This window comes from Falco naumanni, chromosome 2 (assembly GCF_017639655.2).
Source record: "Falco naumanni isolate bFalNau1 chromosome 2, bFalNau1.pat, whole genome shotgun sequence".
Taxonomy (NCBI): domain Eukaryota; kingdom Metazoa; phylum Chordata; class Aves; order Falconiformes; family Falconidae; genus Falco; species Falco naumanni.
Window position 1 is genome coordinate 5,445,663 of NC_054055.1, and position 13,835 is coordinate 5,459,497.

The 13,835-nt window shown below is 44.9% G+C and overlaps 1 protein-coding gene across 4 annotated transcripts in view; it reads right to left on the reverse strand.

Annotated features, from left to right (window-relative positions):
* Positions 1-12,485, reverse strand: part of INTS4 (integrator complex subunit 4) — a 39,405-nt gene extending 26,920 nt beyond the window's left edge. Inside the window, exons 1-10 of one of the 4 annotated variants that reach the window (XM_040583476.1) lie at positions 12,338-12,484; positions 11,487-11,678; positions 8,604-8,721; positions 6,178-6,284; positions 5,791-5,976; positions 4,344-4,394; positions 3,627-3,715; positions 3,244-3,364; positions 2,653-2,724; positions 1,458-1,632 (exon numbers count right to left, since the gene is read on the reverse strand). In XM_040583476.1, the coding sequence (XP_040439410.1) occupies positions 1,458-1,632; positions 2,653-2,724; positions 3,244-3,364; positions 3,627-3,715; positions 4,344-4,394; positions 5,791-5,976; positions 6,178-6,284; positions 8,604-8,721; positions 11,487-11,678; positions 12,338-12,391 (1,165 nt within the window). In that variant the 5' untranslated portion in view covers positions 12,392-12,484. Of the gene's footprint in view, positions 1-1,457; positions 1,633-2,652; positions 2,725-3,243; positions 3,365-3,626; positions 3,716-4,343; positions 4,395-5,790; positions 5,977-6,177; positions 6,285-8,603; positions 8,722-11,486; positions 11,682-12,337 lie in introns of all 4 variants that reach the window. The other 3 variants (XM_040583475.1, XM_040583473.1, XM_040583477.1) reach the window with 3 other exon arrangements.
* Between the last annotated feature and the right edge of the window lie 1,350 nt (positions 12,486-13,835).

Below are 13,835 nucleotides of genomic sequence, written 5' to 3' on the forward strand. Positions count from 1 at the left end.
AAGAATGGTTATCAGACTCCATGGGCACAGGTTCCTTACAGTGCCAAGTTTTAAACAAGTTCTATAACTTTTGATTTATAGAGCTCAGTGTTGGAGCCGGTTCTGTTTATAAATGACCTGGACGAGGGGCTGGAGCGCACCCCCAGTGGGTTTGCAGAGGACACGAGCTGGGGGCAGTGTGACCTGCTGGGGGGCAGGGGGCTCTGCAGGGGGTCTGGGCAGGCCGGGCCGAGGGGCCGAGGCCAGTTGTATGAGGCCCAACGGGGCTGAGTGCCGGGCCCTGCCCGTGGGTCACACCAGCCCCCCACAGCGCTGCGGGCTGGGGGCAGGGGGCTGGGAACTGCCCGGCGGGGAAGGGCCTGGGGGGGCTGGTCGGCAGCCGGCTGGGCATGAGCCCCCCGTGTGCCCAGGTGGCCACGGCGGCCAGCAGCGCCCTGGCCGGTGTCAGCAGCAGCGTGGCCAGCAGGGCCAGGCAGTGCCCGTCCCCCTGTGCTGGGCCCTGGTGCGGCCGCCCCTCGAGCCCTGGGCTCAGCGTTGGGCCCCTCACCCCCAGACAGACCCGGAGGGGCTGGAGCGTGTCCAGAGCCGGGCAGGGGCTGGGGAAGGGGCTGCGGCACAGCTCGGGGGGGGGGGGGGGGGAGCTGGGGGGGCTCAGCCCAGAGTAAAGGGGGATCAGGGGGACCTTATCACTTCCTACAACTGCCTGGAAGGAGGCTGTAGCAAGGAGGGGCGTCGGGGGTCAGTCTCTTCTCCCAAGGAAGAAGTGATAGGAAGAGAGGAAACTGCCTCAAGTTGCACCAGGGGAGGTTTACATTGGGTATTACAAAAAATTTCTTCACTAAAAGGGCTGTCCAGCACTGGAACAGGCTGCCCAGAGAAGTGGTGGAGTCTCCATCCCTGGAGGTATTTAAAAGATGTCTAGATGTGGCATTTAGGGACATGGTTTAGTGGTGGTCTTGGTAGTGCTGGGTTAACAGTTGAACTTCATGATCTTAAAGGTTTTTCCAACATAAATGGCTCTATGAGTCTATGGGTTTTGTTCCTGCAAGGAAAACACCAATTTCAAAGAACACCAACTAACATTCCCAATTTAGGGCCACACACAACTATTAAATTTAAGCCAATAAGAATATAATCCCAGTGGGTTTCCGCATAAGCGCCCACTTCTTAACAGATATTTTACTTAAACTTCCTGCTTATAGGAAGCTATTTGGTTTTGGCTACTCAATTTCAAAAATCTGTGCAGTGCTGATGCATCTTTGAAACAACCACTATATCAAGGATCACAATGGAAGAGAACCCCACCACCCTGAAGTCCATGATTCCTTAAAAAACCCAAACACAATAGCCAAGTGATGTATTTTGACCAGAAAAAAAGAGCAAAAAACCAATGCTTACTAGCCAGCACACATGTCCTCCTTAATTCCATAGTCATTCCATAATAAGTTAACACTTACCATACATCTCATCTTCCAGGCCATGAACAAAAGCCCCACAAGCTCCTGATTCAATCAAGTTTACAGCACCTGTATCAATTTCTTCTTTGGGAGCATCATCTCCCCACTTTCTGCCACTTGAAAACTCCCCAGAGCTGTAGAGTTCTTTGGCTCGTTCATGCGCAGTGCGCTTCCTCTGTCCAAACAAGTTTTTCAGTTACAAATCATGGTAAACTTTAAAGATGACCAAGCAAAATATTAAACAGCTTTACTGGATTTGAAAATAGATGTATAGCTAGAGGCTTAGACATTGACAGATACCTGCAAATGCTAAGAAAAGCAAATAGTACCTTCTTTTCTCTGAATATTTCTAATTGCCAGTCACTCTGTACTTTTGATGTTGGGAAAGGATAATAACCCATGTATTGTAACTAACATTCTCAGACATCCATTGTAAGAACAGCTAAAAAAGGTCAGAGCAAAGGCCCATCTAGTTAAGCATCCAGTAGCTGATCTGCAAAACCAGATGTAATCAATTTGCAATTCAACTTGTTAAACTGCAATTAAATACTTTAACAACTATCAATACTATACAGAGTTCAGCAGCGTGTAAAATGCGATATTCATTCAGCACGCTCGCTAGTCCATCTCCTTTCCTCTCCCACACTGTAAAGCAAATTGTGCAAAACTGTCTTTAACAGCCTTTACAAAGAAGCCCACAAAAACTAGCAGCTCTAGCTTCATCATTCTTTTGTAGAGAGAAAAACTGAACATAATACCTCGAGCAAGTTGCTTAAAGAAGAAATTTTACTGAAAAGCTCTACTTGTAGGACTCGGAAGTCCCAGCCTTTGGCTACTCATGTCACGTGAAATGTCTAGGTCTACTGGTTGAATCTTGCAGGGTTTCCAAAAGCTTGCTCCTAAAACTAGGATACAATCTTTCTGCACACTATATATAAAAGATTTTAGCCAAAAGATTGTCGAATACCAGAAACATTCACCTCTCATCTGTGAAACCTGAATAGCCTAGAGCTGTTTATTACATGCTCAGCTAATGAAATCTAAAACTAGCTATTGCTTCATTGGCTTTAATCTAAAAGAAAACCTGTCATCATCAATTAACTCTCAGCAGCCCTGAGGCAAACTCAACATTAACATACCTGTTGTCCAATTTTAGCACATTACACAGTAAAACCAAATCCAAACACTTACATACCCTCAGATCTGACATGAGCTTCTTGTCAAGGGTCTGCTCTAAGAAATGAGAGCTAACTTGTTGCATAGAACCCTAAAGAACACAGAAGAAAAAAAATAAATCAAAAGGAAGAAACAGAATTATTCTAAATTACACCATATAATTGCCTCACTTATCCCAACACAGCATCCAGTCTCCTCCACTCACTCTAATAGCTTTATACAATGCTTGACACTACTGTATGTCAGAATCCTAAGTTTACTTAAGACAGTCAGAACATCTTGTTTTTCCACTAAAGTTATTATGGTCTTTCTTGAGTTCAGTTGGTTTACATGTCCTGTGCTGGAGAAGTCAGGGGAGGGACTTATGGCAAGTACTTGTTTTTCTCTTGGATACTCAACCCTCCACTCTCAAGGAAGGAATCACTGCATAGTTCAGCTGAGTAGCTTTTGGGTTTCCTCAACCTCTCTTATTTCTTTCTTGTAAGAATTTTGCTAGAAATTCACCTATGCAGTTTTTAAACACCCTCCTATTTCTTTTCAAATATATGTGAAAAGCAAAGTAACGTCAGGTGAGCTACTCTTAGCTAGAGAAGAAAAGAGTGCAACTTACCAGTAACTTAGCAGCTTGTACTCTAACAACCCAGGAACCATCACTAACCATATGACAAATTTTTCCAAATGCATCATCAACCAAGCGAATTTCTTCATTAGAAGAAGGAATCGGGACGATGCTAACAGAGAAACATGAATCAGTTTGCTGATCTTATGCCATGCGGGATGGCATCAAGTAAGAAACAACTATGCTGAATTCCTACAGATGGGCAACAAACACCACGAACCAAAACTTCATCCAGATCAGCGCATTCTTACCAGGTATCAGCCTTTTGTACACATCAGTTGTCTAACAGCTACTCCTGAGACTTACTAGCACAAAACTCTCAGGATTAGGATTATTACTCAGCCAATACTTCTGTCTCTGCATAAAGTACATACCTTTCAGGGTAAAGCTGACTGAGGACCCAAATTAGCTGAACTGCAGCACTGCGCACTTGCTCATAATCATCCGCCAACAGCTTGCAGGCCTGAAAGAAGATTCACAGTCCGATACACACCTGAGCTGTTATTCATTTCCCACAGTGCAATTAGTATCCATACCACGTATTGGTTAGGACAGATTAAAAATCAGGATTAACAGTGTCTTCCCCTCTACTCCCTAGTACTTCCAAGTCTGATCAGGTAGACTAGTCCTAAATTCATCCATCAGGCACATGCTGTAAAACTCCAGAACTGCCTGTACCAAGCACGAAACATGAACCTGTAAGAGAACTTATTTGATACAGGCTTCAGTTGCACAACCTTACCCACGTAACAAATACAGGCTTCATGTGCACTCTCCAATGAACAAGGGTTTAAGACTTCGAGGTTGCCAGATGACAATAATAATTACAGAATGCCTTGCCCTTCCCATGATTATCTCCCCCAATAAACAACATATATCAAAGCATACGCTCTAGTGCATTTCAGCAAAACAGATGCAAAATGGATTTTCATTTCCACTGCCACAGAACAGTAAGGACTGTAGGCAACTTAAGTGCAAAACACTTCACCTCTGCACAGTGCCCTCCTCCTCTCAAAGCACACTGCCACAGAATCCAAAAAGCAAGATCGCAAACAAGTACAAAATAAACACAAATCAATACAAGGTTTTACCTGACTGTAAATAGCCTGCTGTAATTTTAGTCCTCTTTCATGAAGCTGCAGCTACAGGGAGGGAAAAAAACAAACCAAACACATAAGAAAGTATAACTATAGGTTTAAGTTTTCACCACTGTTTTTTCTGCTTTGAGTAAACTTAGTTGTTTGCATTTCTTGATTGCTGCTATAATTAAAATATCATTCCCAAAACATTGACCCAGAAGTAGCACTGCCAATTAATTTTCATGCCCTGTAAATCTTTCAATTACTGAACCAGAAGAACAGCAAAAACTGTCCCACTAAACATTGTTTCTATCGGGAATAAGGCAGCATCAGGAATTTGACTTACAAACAAAGGGATAATATCTGGCTGAATACAGTCAACAAGAAACAGTTGCTGCTCTGTATCCATTTCTTCAAAGTACAACAAGCCAGGGACAAAATTAAAGAAAAACACACAGCAGGGAGACAAACGATGATCAAGAACCCTAAAACTGAATTAATTCAGGATGTTTCTGTGCTTCAAACAACAGAAAGACAGTTGTCTTTGTGCTGTAATTATAAATTCAAGGTCGTAAATCTTGCTATGGATTTGGTTCAATGTCATTGTAAAAGTCACTCAAACAATTAAAAAAAAAATATAATTGTACCAACAAAAATCAGAATGGAATGCACTCATCCTTCATTTTCAACCTCCAGCAGAGGGAGATCCCAGACAGACAGAACTGCAGTCTGACCTCCTCAAATACACCTACCTCCTTTCTTTCGAGTTTAATATCATTAATTCAAATACCCTTGTTGACCATCACATTAGATGGGATATTGTTATAAAATCCAAGGGTACTACAGAAATTTCTCTATAACTATATACTCACAGGCAACTCACCTTAAGCAAAATTCTCAAGTGCATGGTCTTTGCATCTATGCAAAGCTAAAAAATTCTGAAGGGCTCTCACACTCCAGCCCACATGAAAATCAGTAACCTCATGAACAGTTAAGAGAATGCTAATGAATGCGACCATCGGGCACAACACAAATGTTGTTTAAAAACAAAATGCTTTCTGGACTTATCACATAGATTTCCTGTCACAAGAGCGATCTATTGCATGTCGGAGTACTAGTGGCTCATTGTAATTCTGGTAACCAATGCTAAATCAAGAAATACAGATTTGACACCAAAAGAAAGAGCCTACATGCACCCAGAAAAATCAAACTAAAAAGCTTCTGCAGCTACAGCTGAAACAAATCATTATGAATCAGTAAGACACCCTTTGAGATCTCACATTACTCTCATCTATCAAAACCTAGATTATTTTTCCAGGTAATTTTGATACGCTAAACTGACCTTTACTAAGATAATTAAATAATCTCTAACGCAAACTTCTTTGTATTAGTTTGCAGCTCCTACCAGCTTCCTTATATAACCCCAAACAGTTTATTCCACTGTACCAACACCACCTACCATGGCTTTTATAGCTGCAGTCCTTACACGAGGGTCCTGGTCATTAAAATGATCTCCTATTATCTTCTGGACATCTTTAGCAGCCTGGGTCTCAGCTTCTTTTGCAACACCTTTTTCCACTGGTCCAAGACAGCCAATTAACTGAAGACACTTATTTCTTACACCATGGGAAGAATCTGTCAGATGCTGTGGAACAGAAGAGAAGAACAGACGTAACTGGCTTCTTAACGTTCTTTCAGCCCTTCAAAACAACAAATCATATTAAGATTCCTAGCAGTTAAAAGATAAAAAGTTTGTTGAGAAAAATGAATACAATTTAAAGACTGACCACGCGCTTTATTCTTCAGGCAGTGATAAAAGTTTCCTGCCCCAAGGAGGCCGCCTTACCTTGCAGGCCACATCTACCAGTCTCATCCTGACAGATGGATTCTCTGTGAGCTTTGTGCCGATCACCAGCAGGGTGTCCAGCAGCTGAGCAAGGACTTGGTGAGACTCTGCAAAACAAAACAGCAAAAGGTCACGCATCTCTCTACTGAGTTCCTCACAGGCTAGAGAATCACAGTCTCGTCCAGGTTGAGAGGTCATCCTGAAAACCTCTCAAGGTTGGATGGAGCTTTGACTCACCTGAGCCAGGGCAAAACGTCCCTGCCCACAGCAGGGGGGTTGGACAAAATGAGCTTTAAAGGCCCCTTCCAACCCAAACCATTATTTCATTCTATAAACGATACTAAAATAAAATTAAACTGCATCAAGTAAAGCATACATAAAATAAATTACGCTCATCCTCTCAACTCCAGCTCCCTCAGCTTCTACTTGCACACCACATACTCCAGCTCTTGGCCACCTCAATGGCCCTCTGCTGAACTCACTCAGCTTCAGCAGCCCTTATCTGGCACTGGGGAGATCAAAACTGGACGTGGTGTTCCAGATTTGGTCTAACCAGTGCCAAGCAAAAGGGAATAATCCCTGTCCTGCTGACTACGCTCCTGTTGATACAGCCTGGTACACAGTGAGCCTTCACTGCTCGCTCACATTTAGCCTCCTGTTCACCCAGCCCACCACAGCATTCTTACCTCTAAATTGGACCAGCGTGGCTTAAACAGATGGACTGTTAGATGGATAAGGAATTAGCTGGATGGCCGTGTCCGATGAGTCAGTCAATGGCCCAGTGTCCAAGTGGAAACCAGTAACAAGGGGTGTCACCCAAGGACCAACGCTCCATCAATTCCTCATCAATGACAGGGACAGTGGGACTGAGCACACACAGAGCAAGTATGGGGATGACACCAAGCTGAGCGGTGCGGCTGACACGCCTGGGACAGGATGCCATCCAGGGGGACCTTGACAGGCTTCAGGAGTGGGCCAGTATAAACCTCATGAAGTTCAACAAAGCCAAGTGCAAGGTCCTGCACGTGGGTTGGGGCAATCTCCAGTATCAGTACAAACTGAGGGATGACTGGATTGAGAGCAGCTCTGAGGAGAAGAACTTGGGGGTACTGGTGGATAAAATATTGGACATGAGCCAGCAACGTGTGCTTGCAGCCCAAAAATCCAACCATACCCTGGGCTGTATCAAAAACAGCGTGGCCAGCAAGTGGAGGGAGGTGCTCTGCTTTCTTGAGACCCCACCTCCAGTACTGTATCCAGCTCTGGGCTCCTCAGTACAGGAAAGACATGGACTGGTTGGAGTAGCTCTAGAAGAGGCCACAAAAATGGTCAGAAGGCTGGAACACCACCTCTCTTATGAGGAAAGGCTGCGAGAGTTGCTGTTGTTCAGCCTGGAGAAGAGAAGGCTCCAGGGGCACCTTATCATGGCCTTTCAATACTAAAGGGGGCTTAAAAGAAAGACGAAGAGAGCTTTTTTTCACCAAGGCCTGTAGTGACAGGACAACAGGCAATGATTTTAAACTGAAAGAGGGTAGGTTTAGATAAGGAAGAAATTTTTCAGATGAGGGTGGCAAAGCACTGGCACAGGTTGCCCAGAGAAGCTGTGGATGCCCCATCCCTGGCAGCGTTCAAGTTCAGGTTGGATGGGGCTTTGACCCACCTGATCCAGCACAAAATGTCCCTGCCCATAGCAGGAGGTTGGACAAGATGAGCTTTAAAGGTCCCTTCCAACCCAAACCATTATGTCATTCTATAAATGACATGAAAATAAAATTAAACTGCATCAAGTAAAGCATATAAAACCTGTGAATACAAGATACAAAATAAAAATGGACTTTAATGAAGCCACAAACAGGGCAACCTACTACAAATCCAATGCTAATACTCTAATGCCTCCTTGTGTTAGCTGATAAGCTGGCCTGCAGCATGGTAAGAAAAAAACCCTGTTCTTCAAACAAGACTCCACTCTAAGCAAGACCATGCTCCAGTACAGAGCACTTCAGAAGCCACAGCTTTCACATGAAGAAGCGAAAGCAAACTTTGCACACTCTTAAAACAAAGGTATACAGCAGGCAGGTCTGAGAAGTGTTTTTCTCGTCCTCAGAACATAGAATCATAGACTTGTTTATGTTGGAGAAGACCTTTAAGATCACAGAGTCTAACCATTAACGTAGCACTGCCAACTCTACCACTAAACCATGTCCCTAAGCATTGCATCTACATGTTTTTTAAATACCTCCAGCAACAGTGATTCCACCACCAACATGTTATTGACTTTCACCATTCACAAAAGCAGAAAATAAATACATCTGAAGTGTATAACTGGGAACTGTTGCTCAGTGTAAGGGCCTTGCCACTCTCCTATATGCTTAAAGACAGCGTGATTCTGCCTCGATCTTAAGCACCACCTGAAAAGGAAGACTTACTCTCATTTTGAAGTGTGTTAATGGCATCATCCATAATGCAGTCTGGGGAAAATCCTGCAGTCTTCGATAACAAACCCAGCAAGGAAGCTATCTTCAATCTTACAGAGGCATCGTTCTCCTGAAAGGAAACGACAGATACTCTCGTTCATTTTCCAGTTTGAAAAACAATACACTATGCACAGGCAGGACCTATATATAATTCAGCACAAGGTCTGAATTTTACTGTCATGCTACTTCCTCCTCCATAAGTCCAGAGGAAACCCCACAGAAAATTAACCATGCCAGAACATTTACATGGCAGCTTCCAGTACATTTCAAAATGATTCTTTTACTCATAATTCCTCAAAGTTATCTTCACATTGTTTGAAAATGTAAAAGTTTAAATAAATCAGATTTTCAAGATACCAGATTGAGTGTTGATCATGTTAATATCTTTGTAAGATTTTAATGAACATATGTAAGGATTTTAGGAGATTATCTGAGACTGATGATCTCATGACCTCTGCTAAGCAGTAGGGTCTCTGGGCTACGGAACTTTCTCTTAATGGTGGCAGGAATCCTGCCAATCTGACAGAAAAAAAAAGAAAGAATTTTAACACAGCAAGGTAAAAACTAAAATAAAACAGAAGCATATTTGCTGCATACATCTAGTCATTTAAGCAATAGCAAAAGCTGTCACAGCTGATAATTACATAAATAAGCTTCAGAAATTATTATAATTTTAAATTCATTTAAGAATTTCATGCATTTTGAAGAGTTATTTTTAGTCTTCTACAGATGTGCACACAAAACTTCTGATCATAACCGGAAGCTCTCTTTCATCATACTGCCTGGGATATCCAATACAGGACAGGAAGACAAAAAGAAGTCTGGATTTCATACTTAGATCTTACCAAGCAATTGTGCAACGCTGAACACAGAAGTGCTGAAATATTATAATTACAAATATTACCTCTTTCAACAGGTGCAAAAATACTACAGTTACAACTTCTATCTCTTTCAGTGGTGTTTAGGACAGACTTTGGTGTCACACACTGCAAGTGACAAATGTGACACCCACAGGAGTAATCTCTTTCTCAGCTGAGCTGAGAAGTATTTCCTCTTTTCAGGATCGAAACAAGGTGCTTGAACAACAGTTACTGTCACTGGACTACTTACATCAGTGGCAGGATGCATGAATTTCCACAGTATTGTGGTGTTTACACATTTGGTGTTTGCTCTTCATTACTCATGTTCTTGGTACTCATGTACTCATACTCCTCCATGAATACAGAAGAGATCAATGATTTCAAAAAGGACATTTACAAAGGCACTTTTAATAGCCTTATGAATGTCTGCAACGTTATTATTGAGTTACAAGCAGCCTCCCACCCCAGTGGGCATTTTTTCCCTCCTTCTAACAGTTTGTGAGCAGGAAGTTATACAGAGTTATCCTTGTAGTTTGTGGGTCCGATCGCCGTCTCCACAACCAAAACACCAGGAAGTGAAGGTGCCTCTAACCACTCATCCTGATCACTCTCAGGAATCTGGACTTTCAGCATCACCTCAGGCCACGTTTGAGGACACATTGCTGCCAATAGCAACACCAGTTTACAGTATCCTGTTCCCCGGCTTCCCCACACACATCGCAACATGCCCCCTGCTCAGCTGCTCAGCCATGGGAACTAGGAGTGGGAAAATGGAGAAAAAAAGTCACATTGTTTTTCTGATCCACTTCAGAGGCCATCAGAACTGTTTGGGGACTGTCCTATACTAATATAAAGGGATGAAGGAAGAGGAGGCTGCAATGACACTACAAACAAATACATCATCACACAACTTCCACCACAGTTACAGCTTTCAGTCTTCAGTTTCTGAAAGACTAGTTCAAGTGCAAGTTTTCTGAAGATACCAAGAAACCAGGTCTTCAGAAAATTTTGTCCTTAAGTAAAATAAGGTCAGCTACAGGACTGCAATACTTTTTAAATGCTGGTTTCTGTAATAGACTGTGCACTTGAAAATGTGACCTCATGTGTAGATTTAAGAGTCTCTGTTCTAATACAGGCTACAACACAAACTTCAAACACAAATAACCTGTGATATTTGATCGGGAAAGACAGTTTTCTTCACAAGTAGGTAAGTTCCCATCAAAAAAAAAGTACAACAGCCTCAACACACAAGCCAAAGCAAACAAAAGACAGAAATAGATAAAATGCAGCTTAGACTTTTAGTTTAAGTTCAAAGCAAAACAGACTCAATTGTAAACAGGAAGACAGAATAGCACAAGGACATCTGTGAAAAATATTTCAGCCTACAGTGCAGTTTGTCGGATGCAATAAAGTTTTATCAAGTGAAGGATCAATATCTGGATACTACAAAGCATATGTTACTTTTGTTATTTATTTGTTATTCTGCTGTTAAGACTTTTTTGTTGAGAAGTTTTTCAGAAACATCGTTTTTAAAATGCTTTGTTCATAGCATAAGCAATAGCTAAAATGTTTCTCCACTGCCAGAGGAAATTAAGAGCAAGGTAAGGAAATACCAGGAACAATTCAGATAAAGTTGAGCCAGCTTTGGACAGCTGGGCTCCCTGGAAAACTTCTTGTTATGTCTTTGTCCCTTGTTAAGGTAATTTAAGACTAATCACACAGGCCTTCAGCAGGGATTACTGTCACATCCTTGTCACAGGCTCCGAAACCATCATCAAAGGGACAAGTAACATGACCAGAAATCATTTGGGTAAAGAACTATAGTCAGTCTCCTCACAGGGCATCCAACAGCCCAGGCTGCTGGCAACTGAGTCAGCAACACAAGAGCCTGTGACTCCCTATTCCATATCTAACACCAAGAAAACAAGACCAGAAGGAGCATTCTGGATGCATGCTTGGCTCCCAGCTTCACCACCTTGTAATAATGCTCCAGCAGGATCCGGACAACCCCTTCCACACTCTCCACTTCCACGGGCTTCCTGGCAAACTGGAGCAGGTACTGCAAGGCATCCGCAGGCGAGGTGGCTTTGCACAGGTCAACATGGAGCGCTGCTGACTTGCTAGGCTTGGTCAGCCGCAATTTCTTAGTGGACAGGTCCTCATGCTGCTGCTGTGGGCAGAAAGACATGGTTCAGAAACACTGGGAAAATCCTGTACCACTCCATCCCTGAGCTAACACTGCCTCAGCACCAAGACTGAGGAAGCTCCTGTGCCCCACAGCAGTCACTGGCCTCTCCCTCACCTGTCTTAGGAAGGAACACACCCTCAGCGCCCTGGGGCTGCTCCAGTCCTGCCCAGGTAGCCTCTGCTCCCAGAAAACACTGCCTCCCCCCACCCCAGCCCGGGGCAAACGCTGCCCCTTCCAACCCCAGACAACCAACCCAGGACCAACACTTCTCCCACACACGCCCAAGCCTGCAGCAGCCGAAAAACTCGCTGCCAGGCCGGGGGAAGCTGCATCCTGCCCATGTCGCTCTCTTCCTGCCCTGAGGGGAGCGCTCCCCTCCTCCCGCACGCACCCCGAGGCAGCCCCCTTCCCTCCATGCAGCTCTGGCCTCCTTAAACCCGCGGCCAGCCCGTCCTGCTCCTCCCCAGCCCCTCACGGGCCGGGCCCCGAGCCGGGCGGGCGGCGGTCCCGGGCCGGGCCCCGTGCTGGCCCGGCAGCTCTTACAGCAGCTCCGCCGGCGCCACTCTGCCGCACGGCAGAGTTCAGGACTGTCCCCCCCTCTCCGCTCGGCCCGACCTGGCCCAGTAGCGCTGCGTTACCTGGACCACCTTGGTGAACTCCTCGTACACCCGCTTCTTTAGGTGCGCCGCCATACCGCCGCCTGACCCTCGGCGGCCGCCGTACGCGCAACTGGGAAAAGAGACCACAGAGCCGCCCACAGGGAGAAGGCAGAAGAAGCGTCCTCTCTTCCCAGCTGGAGGCCGCGCTCTATGGTCAGGCGGTCGGGCCCTGGAGGGGGCGGTCTCTCGTTGCCATGGCAAGGCGGGAGTGACATGGCGGCGGCGTCGCTCGCGCCACAGCGAAACGCTGCCTCCGTGTCAGCGCGGCTCAGTTTTCCCGTAAAAATACTTACGGTTTCGCTGGTATTTGATGTTTGACCATATAAAGACCAAAATCTAAATAACATGGCTTGACATTTCCAGGCAAACTTGTGTTAGATATACATGAAATCTTAGCACGGCCTTCAGACGTCTCCTTTGGGGGGGGGGGGGGGGTTGGCGGCGGGGGAAGGAGGCCCCAACACTGAGGAGCCCCTTGACAGACTTCTGTCTGGTTTGCTGACAGGGGTCACAGGCAACAGTTAAGTCTGTGACGCTGTGTGGCTGGAGGTAGCCAGCGGTGGCCACAGTTTGGTTGTGTCTTGGGGACAACGTGACTTGGGAAGGGGCCGAAGGAGGGCCAAGGAGGTGGCCAAAGGTCTGGAGAACCTGCCCTGTGAGGACAAATGTACTTAAAGGCCATGCACAAAGGCAACAGCATCTCTCTCTTTGCAGGGAGCTATGTGGAGAAGACGGGCAATGGATACCAGGTGCACTGGAAGAATTTTCTTCTCAATATAAGAAATAAATTTTTTGTAGTGAGAACCGTCGTTCACTGGAACAGCCTCCCCAGGGACATGGCGGAGTCCACATCACTGGGGGTTTTTGAGATGTGACAGGACCAGGGCGCTTGGTAATCTCATCCAGGCTCCCTTTCCCACCTTTCCTTTGAGGTCCTTTCCAGCCTGGGCTGTTCTATGAGACCATCCCTGGTAAAACTATTAAAGTTTCTCATGACAGCAGTCCTGTAGTCTTAGGTTGGTTGGTTTGAGGCTTTAACTACCCTATAATCAGATCTTTTTCTTCCAATATCCCATTCTCATCTCCTTTGTTGCAACGTAAACCAGTTCTTTCACTTTTAGTATATACAGAGAGTAACAGATCTCTAAAGTGACCTTTTGTCTGTTGGGAGGCTGCCTCAATCTCTCTTCTTCCAGGCTAAGCATCACTAACCACTTGGTTACGATCAAAGCGGTGATCACAGATCCTATTTTCTAAACCTTTTTGTCCTCTCAGACACTGACTGTGTCCGTTCTTACCAAGTTTCTAAATTTGAAAGGTCTCGAAATGTCCCCTTGCCCCTACAGCAGAACTGCCCTGAGGTCAGTGGTGTGAGTCCTGGTGCTCACTGGGGGGAAATCTGTGCTAGGATGAGCACATCTGAAACCAAGCTTAAGCAGGAATGATCCAAAACCATTAGCAAAAAGGCAAAACTTCA